The 20,141-nt window shown below is 43.1% G+C and overlaps 1 protein-coding gene across 1 annotated transcript in view; it reads right to left on the bottom strand.

The window, feature by feature from the left end:
• Window positions 1-20,141, bottom strand: part of FNDC1 (fibronectin type III domain containing 1) — a 108,190-nt gene that overhangs the window by 73,782 nt on the left and 14,267 nt on the right. The window contains exons 2-4 of the mRNA XM_023254545.2: window positions 6,036-6,230; window positions 3,615-3,701; window positions 3,104-3,172 (exon numbers count right to left, since the gene is read on the bottom strand). Of these exons, the coding sequence (XP_023110313.2) occupies window positions 3,104-3,172; window positions 3,615-3,701; window positions 6,036-6,230 (351 nt within the window). The remainder of the gene's footprint in view (window positions 1-3,103; window positions 3,173-3,614; window positions 3,702-6,035; window positions 6,231-20,141) is intronic.

Genomic DNA, 20,141 nt, shown 5'->3' with positions numbered 1-20,141 from the left:
GTCTTCAGGGGAGGTAAATAATAAGATTCCAGTATCTGGACTTGGGACTTCTCTTCCCTGGGGACTAAACAGGAATATGGGTTTAAGTCTCACTCAATGAGAGGGATTTTACATTTAAATACACAGAGAACTTTCTAGCTGAAAGATAGACCAGGAGCTACCCAAAGCCAAAGCTGAAATTTCTGCAAGGGAATTGCAGTTCTGCTTAGTCCTCTTACTTCCTGAGTCCTCTGGGTTTTCAGATTTGGACGAGCGACCAGTCTGAGAATCACTCAAGTCGGCCCTGGCACGTTCTTCCTCCTAACGCTCACCCCCGCGGTCCCCATACCATCTCAGCCTGGCGTCACCACCTTTGCGCCTCTTGGGCTCCCCCACCCTGCTTATTCTAGATCTCAATGTTGTTCACTTTTCAAAGAACTTATGATCATGCTACAGGCTGAATTGTGTCCCCACCCACCCCCACCCCCGCCCAAATTCACGTGTTGAAGTCCTGACCCTCAGTTATCCCAGGAGGTAAATGTATTTGGAGACTGAGCCTTTAAGAGGTGGTTAAATTACAGTGAGGCCCCTGGGGTGAGCCCTAATCCCATCTAACTGGTGTCCTTTTAAGAAGAAGAAATTCGGAGACACAAAGAGATACCAAGAATGTGCACTCCTAGAGGAAAGGCAAGCCAAAGAGAGAGTCCTCAGGGGAAATCAGACCTGCTGACACCTTGATCTTGGACTTCCAGGCTCTAGAACTGCGAGAAAATAAACATCTATTGTTTAAGCCACCCTCTGTGGTATTCTGTTATGGCGACCCTAGCAAACTAATACAGATTATATGCATTATGTTTTGCTTATATGTTTATTATCTTTCTTTCCCTCTAGACTACAGTCTCCATTAAGGCAAGCCCTTGTCTATCTTCTTCATTATTGTATCTTTAGCATCCAGACATGCTGGCAAAACCAATGGCGCTAAATGAATGAATATAATAATTAAGGAAAGATAACGAGGTCAAGATAGGTCTCAGCAGCATAAAGAGGTCTTCTGGAATTTGAACTGAAACTACTGTTTCCAGCAAAGCAAAAGAATAGATTTCCCTTTGGCTTCAAATAAAACACTAGAATAAAGTGGGATGTCACCAGTCAAAGCACTAAAGGGAACCCTTGGGACCTCACCCCAGGAGTCAATGCCAATGTCTGCCAATATCGCCGGAACAAATCCCTTCTTTTGAATGAAGATACTTGGAATTCAGAATACTTCTTTTGTTTAACTACCAGGATTATAATTTATTAACTGTTCCTCAGAACAGCAGCATAGTATTTTCCAAGCCTTATAAAAAAGGTGTAGATGCATGTCGATCACTTCTTGATCACTTCTCATAAATTATTCTTATTATTTTAATAACAATGAAATGTGATTTTTTTTTTTCTGGAGCACTGTCACCAAGTCTATGCATTCTGGATATTCATTAAAAAAATTCTGCTTTACAGCATATGCTGTAAATTGTTTCAGCTAATTTCTTCCAGTATCTTTTGTATCATAATGTATAACAAATATACTATTATGTATTATAGAAGTGTGCTCTTTGGCAACTAGGGCACACAAAGTCTTCTACAGAGAGAGGTTAAATCATCTTACTGTACATAAGACCAATAATGAGTTGGAATGCGATTGTCCATGAGTCCCAATTCCCAGCATTTCGGTAATTCATGCTCACGTCATACATAGACACACACACACACACACACACATACACACACACAGAAAGGTCATACATACACGTACTTCTATTAAAGAAGGCACAAGGAATTCATTACTTAAGAAAAAGCAAAAGAAAACTATTTGTTCGAAAACCACTGACATTCAGAAGACTTTATCAGAAAGATTATAAAAAATAAAATGGTCATTTAAAATACAAGATTCAGATACAAGGCACTGAACCTCTGTCAGCAAAGAGTTTACATGTGTCTCTTCAGGGGTAGACAGTCGAGGAATAAACACCCTTGTCTATTCTGCATATTCCTAGGTGTACTACCATCTTGGCTACTTTACTGTCATCATCCTCTCCGTTTTGACCCTTGGCCTTTTGCTCTTGTCTCTCCTGTCACCCTCATACACTCTCTGCTTGCACTCTCACTCTGGAGCATGACTCCACAATGCATGTCTGTCTCTTACTTCTCTCTTCCAAATTTCATCCCTTCACACGTAATCACCTCTAACATGTCTCCCTTCCATCACCCCTGGGGTCAACACAAGTCCAACATATTGGAACAAAAACATATCACCTTTCCTGGAAAGCCAGTTTCCTTTTCTGGTTGTTTCATTTTTCCACCCCTTTTTGGTGGAAAAGGGACCTTGAAGCTGCCTACACCCATCAAATCTGACCTGAGAAGCAGATTATGGTCATTGGTTTCAAAGTACTCACCTTCCTCTCAACAACAACACCAGACTGATGTACTTAAAAACATGGGTCATGAAAATAATATACAGTTCCTTGCCATATCACCTTTGGGATATCATCCAACCACACTCCAAAACAACCACATTCATACGAGAACATACAAGAAATGTACACACTTCTCTCAACAAGTAAAACAACATGACTAGACAACAGCAACATCCAAATGATAAAACATATATACAAATATGGAGCAGAGATGGAAGGCAGGTTCTCTAACATATCACAAAATATCCCATGGTTACAAGAAAACAGAGAAAGACTTGATGCATGCAGCATATTAGCCAATAAAAGCCACTGCTTGGTGGGTTCCATTCATTTACGCCATCCACAGGAAAAAGAGCTGTAACAATCCTCATCAGGCCAGGACTGCCATCTCAACCACCATATTTGCCTGTTAACAGTGCAACAGTATCCCCAGATGTGGACGCGGACACCTCCCCACTCCAGAACATGAAAAGAACAGTGAGAAATGAGCAACAATGGCTGCAGTCTGGGCCATCAGGTGCACAGCAGGTTGACCAAAACCGTGTGGCATGTGTGTTAGTTTAGCGATGGGAACTGAATGAAGGTTGGTGAGCACATGTGTGTGACAGAAACACCACCCTCTTGCGAGACGGTGCCTCAGTGAAGACATGAACCGAAGGAGCACGAGGTACCTGTGACGGTTTCATTAAATGGTCCTGGACCCTTAATGGGAAAACCATCAATCTTGATCCATTCACCTCCTAAATGAGGAAAATGCAACTTCATAGTTAGAAACAAGAACGATTGGATTTTCCACATTTCTGCGCAGCCCTAACGTATATTTAACGGTCTTTTCAACACTCTTCCAGAGGATCTGCTCAGGCCACATCAGTAACAAGGCACATACGCTTTATCGACAACACATCTTTTTGGTCTTTTGCATGTGGTTTACTCTAACGAGTGCTCAAAAAAATAGGACAAAATACGAATGACCTACATTCAAATTACTTTAAAAGAAGGAGCAAATCTCTCCTAGTTTTCAATCTTTCAGCTTGCTAGACAAGTCTAAAAAAAAAAAAAGAAAATTCCTGTTTGGGAACTCTTTAAAGATTCTATGTTTGTATAGACCTGAGAAAGCAAGGAGAGATGTTTCTCCCAATCTAAGTAACAAAAAGACAGCCTCCAATTCTAGGTAAGACTTACCAGGCAGGCTTTCAGCTCTGTAAACTGGACGGCTCACTCCATTGTGGTTTTCTGCAGTAACCAGCACAAAGTACACTACACCCGGCTCTGAAACATATGGTTTATATCAAGCCACCATTTCACATCTCCAAGAATGACAGTTCGATTCACTAACCGTCTTCCTCATATATAACCAAATAAAGAAATCTGAATTAAGCGACAAGTCTAACTACGGCTTTCTCTCTCACTGTTTTAATCGCTATCGCTAACATTCCTCTCATGTAACTAAAATACACCTGACCCAAAGAACACAAAATTTATTTGTAGTACAAAGTACATGGCATGTGTAATAAGCCTGGATCCGTGAGCAGTAGGCAGAAAAAGCTTTTGAGTTTTTTAATGTGAAATTAAGGCAGGAAATAGAAATGCACTGTCTGCTAACTAGATGTTTTAACCTATGCTATCAGTAACTGCCAATAATATCTCTCCATGAAAGCTCCAAACAGAAATCTCCAAAAAACAGTAAGAAAATGTCAGTGGAACTCATAAAATTTAGCACATGGGAAATCTTCATTGCTACACACATAAAGCTTCGTGAAATTTTCCCCTTATCCCAGTAAAACACTCCCTTTACTAGATCTGCGTGCTGTCTTTGACTATTTCAACAAATATCTAGAAAAACAATTGTTGGAATCTTGGAAATGCTAATCTTGAAATAACTGGGCTCCACTTTTTGACTTGCATCTAGGGGTCAAGGTCAAATTGCGATGCTCTCTTTGGCTGAGCTCCTGAAGTCAGTGGAACAGGAAGGGAAGCCAAGACGCCACATTACCAAGTGAGTGCGCCCCAAATGTGCAGCTTCAGAAAGCAAAACTCCAGTAGTGCTGGTTTTCCTCAAAATAAATTACCGCGAAAGGTAAGTGAAGGTGCGAACTCCTTGAGGAGACGAAAGTGTGCGGGCATGTGAGGGGCCAAAGGCTGGAGAGGTAAGAGTTAGTTGTATCAAAGACAATAACGGTTATTACATTTCTCAAAGTGAGGAGTATTCCTGCAACGGAACTTTAGTTCTCGGGCCAGAGGTCCAGGAACAGTGACACAGTGATGCCATCTAGCATCCCTGCTGTGCTCAAGGCCAGTGTGACTTCTGTCTGACTGAGGCAGGGCCTGGTGGCATTAAGGGTTTGGCACAACCTGCCAGACCAACTGGAAAATGCTCTAGATCCAGACAGAATGCAAAATCATGCTTCGCCAGGCACTTTCTCTCTTCATCCTGAGGTTATTCGTATTTTCAAAGAAATGTAATCCACATGTCTCTGACTCCTGTTAACTCATCAGTGAGTTACTTGGGAGGCATTATTTGTTTTTCAGTGAGCTCTAGGGCTCTCTTTTTGCATGTGTTTCTTCTCTGCAGCAATCTTAACAACCTAAGGTTTGAACAAGCAGATATGACCCTGCTCATGCCTTCGGTCCAACAGAATCTCCATTTAACCTCGTAGTTGGACTTTCTAGGGTAATACTGACATGGAAAGGATTCAGAGAAATATATGTGTGGCTGGAACTACCAAGAAGGAAATCTGGCCCCCCCTTATGCCCCTTCTATACACTCTCTGCTCCATTACTCAGAAAACCTAACATTAGGGAGCAGGAGGTGGAGGAGTAAGTGCGTAGACTATGGCCAGGAACCCAAGGAGTCATGAGTTGATTTTGATCCACCAGAGGAAGGCAGGAAAATGGTGACCTGGCACAGGGAGACCTGGCTGTCATGGATGCTGACTTCTGTTACTTCTTCACGATCCATCGTGAGGTTGGGCTGTGATGTGACTGTAGAATAAATGGAGCTTCAGGCTCGTCAGATCAAAAACGCAGAAGCCAGGGGATCCCTGGGAGGTGGCAGCTCAAAACCTAAGTTCAAAACCGCCTATACCTGCACTTATAAAACAATATATCTAGGAAAAACTGCAAACATTACAAACTTCCAGAATCAAATTTAACGGGGAAAATGTTACATCTTTGAATCAGATGTGGCTAAGCAAATATCGCACATACGTACCTTCACAGGGACTCATTACTTGAGTAACCTCTGATTGATTTGTAAACTAGAAATCTCAAGATCAAGCTACAAAGTAGTTGAGTTTCTATGAAACAAACAGAGGACCAACGTATTTTCCAAAAGCACATTCAGAAACTAAAAATGGTTTCCTACATCCATTTAGAGAGATATCCAGAAATACTAGAATTCAAAGGCAGAATGAGGAAGCCCAGGGGCAAGATAAAGGTTAAGCCACAGCCTCATGAACTCGGCTCCCCATTCCCAAAGAACCAGGAGGTCCCTTGAGCCTGTCCACACTGTGTCTCACAAACAGCCATCCTACCTAAGAAGGGAACTGAGAAGGTTGGTGTACAGTTAGTTCTGACTGGGAACAAGACCAGAGTGTCACTTACCCACATCCTCAATAAGGAAGGAGTGCGTCTCGGCATTCACCTTGATGTATTTAAGACTTTTCAGTGACTTCCCATAGGCAATGTTGTAATGCTCCACGGGTCTACTGGTAGCATCTTTGGGTGGGTCCCATGTGACTTTCAGGCCCATTTTAGTGGACAGCAGTTTCACGTGCCTTGGCTTCAGTGGGTGGTCAGCTATGCAAACAGCATGACTATGAACTTACGGGAACACAGACTGGGAAAACGAAATTTTTTTTCCAGTGTTCTCTGATATTGTTATCAAAAGAGCAAATGACTCTTCATTTGTCTGGTCCTAAAGACTTTAAGTACAATCATGTTTGAACATCATTACAGGATGAGAGCAAGACAAACATACCAAACCCACAAGCTTTTATGTATTTTGGATAAAACAGTGGGTGGTAAATTTAAAACAAAAGTGAATCAAAACAAACTCGAGGCATTCTCTGGCTTGATTATGCTGCTTTGCTAGCACAAGAACAATGAACTCATAATTTGACATATTCTCCAGAGGCAACCATATATCAAATAACTTCTCAGCATTTTGTATGGTATAGTTGGATAATCTTTAAAATACCTCTGAGAGCAACATAAAATTTTCATGATAAGGGAGACTATCCATTGCAGCCAAAGTGAGATAATGGAAGTGTTCATTTCCACAAAGAAAACAAACCAAGATCATCAACAGCTTAAAAGGGAGATAAGCCTCTGGTATATCTGAATATAACTAATTTAAATGTCTCCATATTTTGTCCCAGAAGAGGAAAAACAAGTTATTAAGAAGCACAATTCCATTTGTTTCTTCAGTTCTGAGGTTCCGTAAAAGTATTCTAGATTTTCAAAAATAACCCAAATGAGACATAACATTTTGTCAAACAAAATCTCTCAGCCCACACCGTAATGGATCCTAACACATAACACATAACACAATATAAACACATGCTAAACATTCACACAAATAAAGTTTAGGCAAATTTGGATCTGAAACTGTTTATTCAGTGATGCCAGGCACTCCCAGGAAAGAAAAAAGTAGTCAAAAAACCTGGAAACCTTTTAACTTAGTAACATTAAGAAAAGTGAATTTGGAACCTCGTGGAAAAAGAAAGGGGAAGTGCTTCATGATGAAACGTGGATTGGTTAGTATGTGATTTTAATACTGGATGAAAATTCAGAACACAGGAAGCACAGATGACCCTAACATACACCAAAACTTCCCTGCTGCCTCAGGAGGAACACGATGAGAAAAGGGGAGAACTCGTGGACCCCACTCAAAGAAATCCAAGGAGTAAAAAAGAAGAGAATGAATATGATGATTTCAAAGCAGAAGAGAAAGAGACAAAAGCATGTTGTCCAACTACGGGCACGAAGAGAAACCCACGAAGCAACCCGTCCCCAGTTCCAGAGATGAGGGTGTCAGGATGGGAGAAATCAGAAAAGAAACCTGGTACTCTGTGTGGAATTTTGAGTTCAGGAGACTGTACACACGGCAAGGGGTTGACTTCCTGCGCATTTACTAGCAATCACAGCTACTCTTCAATAATGCTCACGTACTCCCGCCTCACCCACAAGAAACCTTCCAGGACTTACTTAGCCAGAGGACTGGGGCTCCCTTCCCTCGGTTCCCTTTATTTTTCCCAAGGCTTCATTCCAGAAACCTCTCCTCCTCCTCTGCCATCTGACTAACGAGCTTTTTCGAGTTGCATTCCATGTTTCCCCCAACGGCAGAAATCAGTTCCAGGAATCCGCTATTTCACAGTGACCAAAAGGTGTGCAAGAGTAAAGCGAGGTCTCCAAAGCCTGCAAAGGGATGCTCACGGCTGGGCGGTTCTCCCAAGGACGAAAACAAATCAATGAGTGTGTGAATAACATTTTTCTTTACGGTTCCATTCCAAATCTAAGAAAAGTTAGATCCCGGACAGACACAGCTGAAACAAGAGGCCTGTGAAACCCAAACACTGTCACATCTTCTCTTGGGCACTCGTGATTCAATTAGCATAAACCTGCCTAGGCCTGAAAATGCTGGACTTTCATTACCGGTATCTGAAAAGAAGAACAATTTATAAACATACTCCTCGTTCTTCCCGGCTCTGCCTCACATCTACCCTTGGACCCGGCATAGGTGAATTTCCAACTCACGCAAGAATCCATGTTCAAATGGTTGCATCAGCCAGCATATGGGGAAACACTCAAAACCTTCAAGGAGCTCCAGTAAGGGGCACAAGTAAAGAAGGGCAAGGGGCAAATACCTCTGGGTTGCCAAAACCTAATGAATCTCATTTCGTTGTGCTCACACAATCAAAGCCTCCAACTGCGTCCATGCATGAGTCTGTTTGTTCTCCTGTTGCCAATGATCAAGTACCATCAGTGTGTCTCCACTTGATAACTGCCTGAGCCAGCATGTGTATGCTGAGAAAAAGGCCATATGGTGCGTGCAACTGCTCTAAAGTAAATACGAATGGGAGAGTTCAGTGGATAGGAAGAGGGGATTTTTTTTTTAATTTTTTTTTTTAACGTTTATTTATTTTTGAGACAGAGAGAGACAGAGCATGAACGGGGGAAGGGCAGAGAGAGAGAGAGGGAGACACAGAATCGGAAACAGGCTCCAGGCTCTGAGCTGTCAGCACAGAGCCCGATGCGGGGCTTGAACTCACGGACCGCGAGATCATGACCTGAGCCAAAGTCGGCGGCTTAACCGACTGAGCCACCCAGGCGCCCCAGGAAGAGGGATTTATCGAGTGTCTACCGTCCACCACGCACCGCTCTGAGCACCCAACCTTATGCTGCAGGAGACGCTCAGAACACACATAACCTGGGAGAACACACATAACTCCCTCCATATTGCAGAAGGGGGAAAGAAGGCCTTGGAGCAAGGAGGTTAGGGTTCAGCCAGAGTCACACAGCTGCACCCAGGGGGAGCCAAATGCAAGCCCTGCTTTGTCCCATTCTAAAGCCCAGGTCTCCCTCCCCCCACAGCTCCCAGATCCTCAGAATCTGCTCCGGCCCATACATGATCTGTGATCACTGCCAGTGAAACCACCCTTGTAAAAAAGATAAGGCCTCCGTAGTTGTAGTTGTGATTACCATTTCTTCCACCATGCTGCTTTCCCCTCGGGACGGGGCGGGGGCGGGAGGGCACTCCTGACCCACCCCAGTCATGGCACTTTGTGCTGGGTGTCCTCATCCTCCCTCTCTCTGAAGGCATGGAAGAAGTGGACGAGGTACTCTCTCAGGGATATTTGCACTCTTAGGACAAAACCTGAGACCAAATGACTTTTCTAATAGCAACGTTTTAGGCCTTAGAGAGTCACCTAATGAAGGTCATTTTTAAACACAAAGACCTTTGGAGGACCTGGAACCATACTTTCAAAGCAGCCTTAGGATCGACCTCCTTAAGATCATTCCTGAATGTAAGGTTTTCCAAAGGCCTGAGGCCAGTCTACCATGACCCCCTCCTCCCACCCTACCCCCCAGCACAGGCAAACTGGGACAGTTGAACAAACTATACGGTGGCTTGATTAGCAGGTATTTTCACCCCCTGGATTCTCATCAACTTTGATATTTAAAATTGATGTCATTTGTGATGCTTCCTACCATCTGTACCCTCCTCAGAAAGAACTGGAGGAAGAGAAGAAGAGAGACCCTAGATCAAAAGTGATCTTGTCTGTCATTCCAGCCCCACCCAGAGCTCCCTGAGCCCAAGTTCTCGGTGAACTCATCAAATCAGCATCTATCTAAGGAACAGCCAGTCCAGGCAGCACAAATCAATGTGCACACACTTGGATTACCTGACAGAAAGCTTCTTCTTGGGACTAGAAACATGCCAATATGTTCTATTCCTGATGATCATTTTGTAGGTCTCCTGATTTCCTTCCTTAAATGTGAAGTAAAGGCTTCACAAATGTGAAGTAAAGACTTTGAAATTGGTTTCCAGGACTGCAGACTGCAGACTGCATTCTGGTTCTGTGCTGTGGGATCAACATTCTGGGAGTACAAAGATGCAATATGACAAAGTGGTTCCTCATTTATTCTAAGTGTTCTTAGAATCTTATAATAGACCACCCTCTGTTAGATAAATGCAGCATGTGACCTTTTGTAATAGTTCTCAGTATTCTTGCCTGATAAGGACGTATGATACTGGGTATATTCTTTAAAGCTATGTGTCCCACGAGCTGCCTCTTTAAAAAGGACAAAGGAAAAACCCAAAGTCAACACAACAGGAATTATATGGCCCAAGAGAGGGAACACTGGGAGGTAATCTCACAGAGCGTACACGACAGGTTAGGGCCACAACAAGCTGTTTTTTTCTTCTCCACAGGATGCAAAATGAGGAAATGAGCTTAAGCTGCAGCCTAAGGGATTTTAGGTTAAGTAAAAAAGAATTTCCTGTCCATGTCTTTCCCCTTTTCTCCCCATTCAAGGTTGTCTTTGAATAGAGCAGATGGTAAGATGCTCCAGACAGAAGGAGGAAGCTACTAAAGTCTGCTGTGACGGAAACAATTTCATACCATGACAAAGCCACTTCCAGAGTTTGTGCCAGTAACCATTACCCAAATTCAAGAATATTTTGCCATGTACCAAGTGGCATATGGTATTTTGGTGATCTTTCAGATTCCCAGCCACTGCCAGGCTGGACATGTCTGAGCCTTGGTTCCCATGAGACCTCTACTGGTTTGTTCAGGAATGGAAAATAAGGGCACAGTCAGTACCTAGAGTTGCTCCTTTGGTCTAGCTCCAAACCTCAGGTCTTATCCAAGAGGGCTCTAGAAGGCCAGTTTGCTTCAAGGGTCAAAGTATGGATCCCTTTCTGCTCAAGGATAGATACCAAAATTCCAATGGCTCTGTAATGTCTGTCCTTAGAAGGTCTTCAGCTTCTGCAGAATGACCTCAAGGGATTCTCCAGGGCTGACGAATGCCCTTGGGATGCCAGAGCTAGGTTCCCAAGGCAGGCTGGCCTGACCAACATCTGCAGGGCCCATTTTTCATAGTGGGCGGGGCAAAACTCTTCACCTGCCCCTTGCTCACCTTGCCACTCTGGCATCTTTCTTGACACCACAATTGACCATATGCCTGGTTCTCACTTAAATGGCTGATGGATTGAAGAAAAAGATGTTAGCAGGATTTAGACTCATGAGATCAACCAAGGATATCCAACCCAAATACCTCCAAGGACCAGGAAGATCAAGCAAATAGTGAAGACATATTAAGGAGTGTCCACTGAGTCTAAAGGCACAATTTGGTCTCACTTTAGGTACAGATCTGTTCAAGGATTCCTATCTCACTGCCAGACCACCTTCTGTCCCATGAGAGACCTAAAGGCTCTGCAAAAACACAAAAACAAAAAACAAAAAAAACCACAAAAAACAAAAAAAAAACTGGCCTGGGCTCCAAAGAAGAAAGGAAGGTCCACCCCAGGATGGTTTTGGGTAGGGGAGTGTAGGATGCTACACAGGCTTCAACTACTAGCAAAACTGATGACTTCCAGATGTCTAGCTCTGGCCTAACCATCCCAGACTGACAGTCCCTACTGCCTATGTGATAGTCCCATGTGAGTTCCAAATGTAACGTGTTCAAAGTGAACTCGGTATCTCACTTCTCACTATCTTGGTTCAGACATCACCATCCATCCTTAAGGGTACAGGCATAGCCACAACGAACGAAAATACGTATATTCCTAGAAAGGGAATTCTGTCAAGGGCTATTTCTCAGAATAAAGGGATGGAAAGTTCAGAATTAATTGATAAAATGAATCCATGGTAGGGGCACTTGGGTGGCTCAGTGGTTAAGTGTCCAACTCTTGATTTTGGCTCAGGTCATGATCTCACGGTTCATGAGTTCAAGCCCCAAATTGGGCTCTGTGCTGACACCACTGAATATGCTTGGGATTCTCTCTCCCTCTCTCTCTGCCCCTCCCCTGCTTGTTCTCTCTCTCTCTCTGTCTCTCAAAATAAATTAACATTAAAAAAAAGATTCAATGGTAAAAAGTAATCCAAAATGGACACAATTCATGTAAAAAATCATGATTTGAAGACTGTGATTAAAAACAGTAACTGAACCCTTTCTGGATCCAAAATATTGTTTTTGCTTTTTTCTTTGTTTTGTTCTACTTTTGAAAAGTCATACTGTGACTTCATTACATTCTCTACATAGGCAAACAATCAAACTAACAGGTTTAGTATTGATAAGGTTAAATTAAAGAGGGTGGACCGGATGTGTGACCGTCATCATGCTTTCTGTCTTCCTCTCTTCTCCAATTCCAGACCCTCAGGTGAATACAGAAGGGAGAGCTGAGCCTAGGAGCAGAACCCCTCAGGGCCGCTGCCTCACAGGTGGGGAGAAAGCAACAGGCCTGAGCCACAACCCAGGACCCTCCCATGTGGAAGCAGGAATGGAGCCTGTGGCAAGGCAGACCCGAAGAGGAAACTCACATGTCTGTGTCTTCTAACCCATTACTGTCACCGACTAGAGAAAGTAGGCCAATGGAGACTGGGCTCTTTCCACTTACCCCTCAGATACAGCAAGTCTCGTGGAGGAAAGGGGGTACAGGATGAGGAGACAGGCCAGAAGCGAAACATGAGGAGAGGAAAATGGAAGTCCCCTTAACATCCCCAGAAAACTATTCCCCAGAAGACTATTCCCACTGGGCATGACCATTAACCTGGCCCCACTGGGCATGACCATTACTCTGAGGTCAACTTGTGGCTGCCCCTTCAGAGTGAGGATCAGGACCACCGGCTCCACCTTCAGGAGCCTCCCCATTGCCAACCACTGTCCTACCATGTGTCCTCCTGGGGTTACGGATAGGGATCTCCCCCAGCCCCCAAAAGGCTCTGAAAGGAGGAGGGTTCATTCTTTAGCCAACTCCAAAGCCATGCTGACCTCTAAGCTGAAAATCCACTCCTGCCTGTCCTTTCCCAATCCCATATTCTGCCAACTCATGCTGTCCAAAATAGCCCACCAGAGTGTAAGCAATGAGATGAAATGATAGGTATTCTGATAATACAATACCAGCAATATGAAATATCCCGATTTCAATATAAGTCCTTCCCGTTACAAAATTCTCAAGGAAAATTTAGAGTCCAAGAGTGAAGCCTTCTTGGTCTCAGAGCTTAAAATATGAAGAAATTAAAATCTAAGTTTCTTTCTGCTCTTCCTATTCTGTCTAGCCTCAGCCAGAGGACATTCATCAAGTGCCCAGAGGAGGTCAGGGCTCCCTTGGCAACTACAGCTTCTTCCGTCTTTTACTGGGATTGATGTGGATTCTAATTCAAAGTCTTCCACTTGCCTAAATTCTTTAGGAGCCCCAAGACCCTAAAATTTCTATAAGGCAGCAAATCCAAAATGTGCTCTGTAAAGGATACATATCACTTTTGTCTATCCAGTGAAGCCTCCCCCAATTCTGGTAACAGAGTTCTGTTCATGTGAGTCCAGATGGCTCAGAAGACTCCACTGGAATCGTTTTAACTGGAGCTGGAACCCAGGCACTGCTTTTGCCTTCCAGTCATAAGGCTCTGAAGGGAGCATCCTAGAATTGCTAGTGACAGCTCTCATGTCACACAGAGAAGACACCAAGAGATGGAGAGAGAGTCTGGGGGCTGTTAGAATCTGGGTTCTAGGGCTCAACCCCTAAGGCCAGCTCAATCCCTGCACTTCCAAACATACAGCTCCACAAAGCAATGAATTCTGGGATTTAAATTAGTTCAAGTTGGGATTTTGCCACATGCAGTCAAACCCTGATAGGTTAATCAAGATCCTCTATGAAAGTCAAAAATAACTTTCTGAAGCTACCCCGGTAAGCCAGTACATTTAGTCACAAAAGGCTGCCAGGGTGCAGACACACCCCAACAAATTTTAAGGCAAATACCAGCCAGGGACAGCTGCCATTCCTAGCTGAGCGCTCCATGCAGCCCACCCAGTCTGGCAGTCGATGCTGAGGAGCCGGAGAGGACAACCTTGGTTAAGAGGGAAACTTCCAAATGAATGTTAAGAACTTTTCGAAATAAACGAGTCTCTTAAAACCCCCCAAATTCTAAAATTATTTCGTAAGTATACCAAGGATTGTTCTTTAATGCAACAAAACCTTCGTGTTTATGTAAGTCTCCCTATTTCATCTTTGTTTGAAATTCAAGTTTTACTTTCCACTGGAAACCGCCAAATACTTCCCAGACTCTGAAATGAAGAAAACACAGCTCTCACTGCAACCATGAATGTTTGACCAAAAATCCAATCAATAAGCCAGGAAAGGTCAGGATGTAAACTGGGGGGGTAGGAAATCAACGTGGTCTACAACTTTGAGACTATCATTCCAAGAAAAGGTGGAAAAATTCAGCTATTGTCCATAAGATACCAGACAGCACAGGAATATTCACAAATGTAGAAATATCCAGATGGTTGGCAACACATGGGCAAAACACTGAAATGCCTGACTGAGTTTTAATAACTTGTCAAATGGCTGGAATTATATTTGCCAAATAATTATGGCTCTTCCCTCAAAAAAACAAAACAAAAAGCAAAAGCAAACGAAACAACAACAACAGAATCAAGAATAAAAAAACAGAGAAAGTACAGGTTGATTTGCCATGGTGGGAAGTAAAACTGATACTAGTAAAATCTACATATGGTTGACTGCATTTTCCACCTGGAAGACTGGGGTTGGGTAGACACAGTCTGAGTATTAAAATAATGGCCTGGCTCCTCTTCTGACATTTCACAATATGAATGGGGTTTAATAAAAGTGTTTTCCACAGTTGGCACGATTCTGTATGGATAACTGCTTTAAAAAACAAAACCCAGGTCTAGGAGTCTAGGTCTTTGGAGTCTTTAAACTTGAAAAACACCCCAGGGAGCCAAAAGAACTCTGCAAACAGAACCTCTGACCCCACCACAGGGAAGCCACACAGCGCTGTCCTCACGTCAGAGGGAAACACGAAGGCAAGCAGATGTCCTGAGTCCCTCGGGAGATGGAGGGCAGTCAGGGTTCTCCAGACCTTATCCCTGGTTCACATTCCTCAAAACCCAATCCATCTCCCCTTGTCACGATGTAACCCCATGTAACCGGGTTCCGCCCCCGTGGCCAACGTGTCCTATCCCATTTACCTGCTGAGGGTGTATACAAGTGGAGTGAGAAACCAGAAGACTCAGAATGCCCCAGGCCTCTCTCGGTGCGGCAGGAGCACCCCCACCACTCACACTCCCAGAGTTTCCTAATGAACAGAGGGAGGAGGGAAGCCACTAGGTTCAGTGTGTGTTCTGCTCACCTCTCCCGAGCCTCAGCTAAACCTGACTTCCCTGCCCTTGTCCCCAGACCCTCGGGCACTTTCCAGTATTTTGATCACAACAAAGCATCATTTTATTCAGACTAAATGGCCAAATTCACATGCATACATGCCAATGAGCTTATAAGGGCACTAGATGGTCACTGAATACAATTGTGAATCACATTTTTTCTCCATCAGCTCAAAGAAGCCAAATGATGAAGCCATCCAAATCTCAAAATTTGAGCCACTGGCTACACTTCAGTAGAGTTTGTCTGAGACCATTTCTATCCTTTCCAGACAGTCAGGGCCACCGCCACCCTCATCTGCCTCTGTGCAAGCATTCTCCCCGGGATGAGTTTCCGGTGGCCACATGTCACAGAAAGAGACGATCCTCATATGTGGCTTTAGTAAACTGCACCCCGGGGCAGGGGTAGGGGCCACACATAAGCTGGTCATGCCCTAGGCTGCCAGGCATTCCTGCCAGCACACAGGAACTTCCCAAGGAAAGAGTCCCAATGCTGTATGGGCTGCACTTTCTTCCCCCTGTCCCTTTCTCCTTAGGAGCTGGCCCCCAACCTCCCACCCAAGGCCACTTGCATCCCCAATGCAGCCACAGTCCTGTGATGTTGGTAAACAAAGGCTGTATTCAAATACCATCTCATTACCTCAAAGGTTAATGGCTTCTTATGGGAAATTTTTGCCTAGAATGTTCTAGAGTCTACCTTGTTTATTTGTATTTGGGGAGAAAAAGAGGTGAACAGAGAAAGTCAGAATATTTGTTAATACAGTTTACTTCATATTATTCCCTTTCAATTATCTTTCTTCCTCCCCACCAGCCACCTTGGGAAAGATCTATAAAGTGGAAGAACACAAAAATGGACAACAAAAAGAAGCAGCAAGGAATTCTGTTTCAAAACCAGCAGCAAGTGGCAAAACTAAAACAAAGGGCTCAAGCCCAAAGAACATTCTTAAAATGAATCTGCCTTCTCCCTCAAGAATCTCCTGAGATGTTTTAAGTTGAATTTTTATTAGTCTCATTCAAGAATGTACAGTTTCCCAACTAATTTATAACAGTTTAGAACTTGCACTGAATTCAGAAATGGTCAACAGTGGGTTGGGTACCCAAGAATCATTCCTGGCTGCTTTTTCCTCCTTCACCTTCTTCCACAATAGAAACTGGGATGTTAAATATTCATGACCCTTCAGCCTTCCCAGTAGCTAAGGGTGGTCATGTGATTGATTCTAGCCAACGACACATACAAGGAAGTTACTATCACTTCCGGGAAAGCATTATACAGGGGCAGGATCTGCTCTCCTGTGCTTTTGACCTTTCATACCTTCCTGTTTTTTCCCCACTCTGAGATGTCAACATGACACCTGGAGATGCGGCAGCCATCTTAGAACATGAAATGACAAGCCTGAGTATGTCCAACTAGACGTACTGGGAAGGCCTGGGATGGCCAACTGGAAAACATGTAAAGATCCTGGGTCCCTCATGAGCCTCTCTGCTCCTGAGTTTATTGATGAGTGAGATAAACAATTTTCTTGCCTGTTTAGCCACTGTTCATCAGATACTGTGCTATCAGCAACCCAATCCATTGCTACCTGGTATCATCATTACTGGATCCATAAAATCAAGTCACTTTTTCCCTTGATTTCTAAATGAGAGCTGCCTTTTTTTTTTTTTTTTAACTAACTTATTTCTGTTGTTTTTAAGGGATCCTCTCTGGAAATTTAATTTTGACAATGTCAGTGCTTTATTTGTCAGTATGCCACAGACTTGAGTCAGTACATCTGTCCAGAAAATGATGCAGCCAAAAGTTAGAGTAAACTTAACCCACAGAGCTGGCAGGATTTGATCATTAGGATTTAAAGTCTTAAAGGTCTTGGCCATTTTATTCAGGAACTAATGTAAGCAAAAGCTACTGTTCAAAGAAAAGACAAGAATTTTTCCCCATCTAAACCACCAGCTTTCCAGAATGATTTAGGGAAGTGGAACTGGAGGGATTCCATAGATATGCCTATTTATAATAACAACAAGAAAACAAGGGACCCCAAAGAGAAAAGGCCTATGGATTGGAAAGGAATACAGGATTCATGCCTGCCGTTGACCAGCATCAGAGATCCTACTAGACACCAGTACTTTCCAGGTTTTTGTGGGATCTTTTGCACATTCTTCAAATTCAATTCGCAACTGAGAAATAGTTTCTCAAAGAATTACCATTGTTTGCTGGTCCAGCTTAAACTCAGCCTACTATAAACTGCCTGACACGCCAGCCAAAAAAAACTCCCTGAAAATTCATTCCTTTTCCCAAAATGTGAAAGTCATTGTCTAACTATGTTAAACACTTGGGCACTACTGTCACTGAAATCACCACTCATCTTACTCGGAAAGTTCCCTGCAAAATACCCTTAGAAGACAAGCCAAGCAAATGTTGTGCAGAGGCAGGTATGAAACAGAGTATATGAGGCAGACACGACCAGAAGCCAACAACCACCTGGACTCAATGGCAGCCCAGACTGCTAATGATAATAATTTTTTACATTATGCTTTAATATTTTAAAAATTAATATTTCAGATATCACCTCATGGTTATGAATAGGCATAGGCAAACAATCTATCAATGAAGAGGAAAAAAGTGTTCAACACACCTAATGAGCAAGGACTTTAGGTTTTGCAATGGAGCCATTTGTGATCAAGAACAAATAGACAGAGAGGTAAAGAAGAAAGAAAATGAGCACTTGTTGTATACCCATGTAGTAAGTGCCAGTCATTTCATTTATTTCTGCAACAGACATAGGTTGAATACTTACTATGTGTCAGATTCTGAGATAGGCCCTGGGGACCCAGAGGTGATTAAAAAGAGTTCTATGCTATCACAACTATTAGGTCTTTAGTCTCCATAAAAACCTTATCAAATGTGCTTTGGTATCCCCATTTTTATAAATGAGGAAACTGAGTCTCATAGAGTTAAGTGACTCCCCAGGTGCACACAGCTAGTAAGTTACACTGGCTAAACCAAAAGACCATGAAACCAAAGCCCATGCTTTTCCACTATTCTTTGTTGCCTCTCAGCTGCCATTATAACTAAAAGAGATAAATGTAAGCCTGGAGAGAAGTCAGAACCAAATCTATAAAACCGAAAGTTATCAGTGGCAGCAGAATTCATGGCGATACATGAGCTCATTGTGCTGAGTGAACTATTACAAATATTAAGAAGAGTCGATATTGCCAAACCTTCATCTCTTGGTCCTTGATTTATTCTACTTCCAACAACAGTTGAGTCCTTCTCCTAGAAGTCCTCTTCTCCTGTCTTCTCTAACCCCACAGTCATCTGCCTTTGAGGACACCATCCTCCCTGGTTTATCTTTCACATCATCTGTCTCCTTTGCCAGAACTCAAATGTTAGAGTACTTCAGAGCCCAACCTCTGGCCCTCCCTCTTCTCTGCATGCACCGCCCCCACTCCACCCCACTGTCTTCTCTCCCTAGTTAGCACATCTAGTTCTATGATTGCAAATACCATCCATACAATGATGGTTCCTAAATTCATAACTCCAGTCCTGGGTTTTCCTTTGAGTTCCAGTGTGTCCAACAGTCTACTTGACATCCCCAGTAGAACCCAAAGAACATAGATGTGTGAAGGACGACTGGAAAGAAGACACTTTAATTTGAAATATTAGCTATAAAGAGGAGAAACTGGAAAATAGTTGCATCATGGAAGACAGAAATAGAGAGATTTTCAGAAAGTAAGGAATATCTGTCAGTGTCAAGTCAAATAAATGCTGAGAAGAGCCCATTTTTCTTCACTTATAATTTGGACAGGTTCACCCCATTCAAAACATCAAAACAAAGCTAATATGCCACCAAAGTTTCTTTCTGAAAATATCAAACTTAATGACTTCCTTTTCTAGTGCTACTTTCAAAGCACGGATGTAAGAATAAAATGTGAAAGAAAACTATAAGGCACTCGACACACATGGGAGGAGGAAGAGGCACAGTGCGGGGCTCGTGTCACCAATTAATTTTCTATTGGCTAATAGAAAATGACCCAGCATGATTCCCAGTACCTGGGACCTCGTGACCAATTCTCCCTCCTCTCCTAGCAGGAGTGGGCTTTGGGTCTTCATTTTCCTCAATCTTAAGACATAGTCTTTGAAATGAATTTTAAAATCTTAAGAGTTGGAAGGAAACTTAGGTAACCTGATCAACTTCCCTCTTCAATCTGCCTATCTATTCTGTGCCTAAAATGGTCGTGAGTAGTTTCTGTAACTAGTCATATCTACCTAACTCAAATCCCAACACATTCCCCCACCTTCAAAGGTAAATTTCTATGAATGTGTTCCTCAGCTGGGCGATGATGCAGAGTTACTATGCAAGTGCTGCCCTGGGAATACCAGTGAATAAATTCACAAGTATGTAAGAAAGGCACTGTCTTCAGTCTTCTGGGGGAAGCACTTTACTTGCACATGAGTAAAAGAGTAAGGGTATCAGATATTTAATATCACCTGCGTGCTACTAACAATACACATTATCAGGGCTCCGAAGGGCAAGGGAAGGAAGTCTTTCTCAAGTAAGGATGATAAGAGAACAAAGTATGACATTGGTGGCATTCAAGAAGGGCCTTTGCCAGAGATTTCCCCCATGTGTGTGAGCACTGGTCAGTACTTTTGATTCTAAGAGGACATTTAATCTGTGACTCCAACCCAACCTACCCTTTACCTCTGAGAATGCTCTGAATTGCTTCCTGTAATCAAAATGTATTAAAATTTCAGAGCATCAGTGGACCCCATTAAACTCATCCCAGAGACTCTAAGTCAAAACCCTCATGTTC

This window comes from Felis catus, chromosome B2 (genome assembly GCF_018350175.1).
Source record: "Felis catus isolate Fca126 chromosome B2, F.catus_Fca126_mat1.0, whole genome shotgun sequence".
NCBI classification, from domain to species: domain Eukaryota; kingdom Metazoa; phylum Chordata; class Mammalia; order Carnivora; family Felidae; genus Felis; species Felis catus.
The sequence above is the reverse complement of the archived record's forward strand: the minus strand, read 5'-3'. Positions and strand labels throughout refer to the sequence as shown.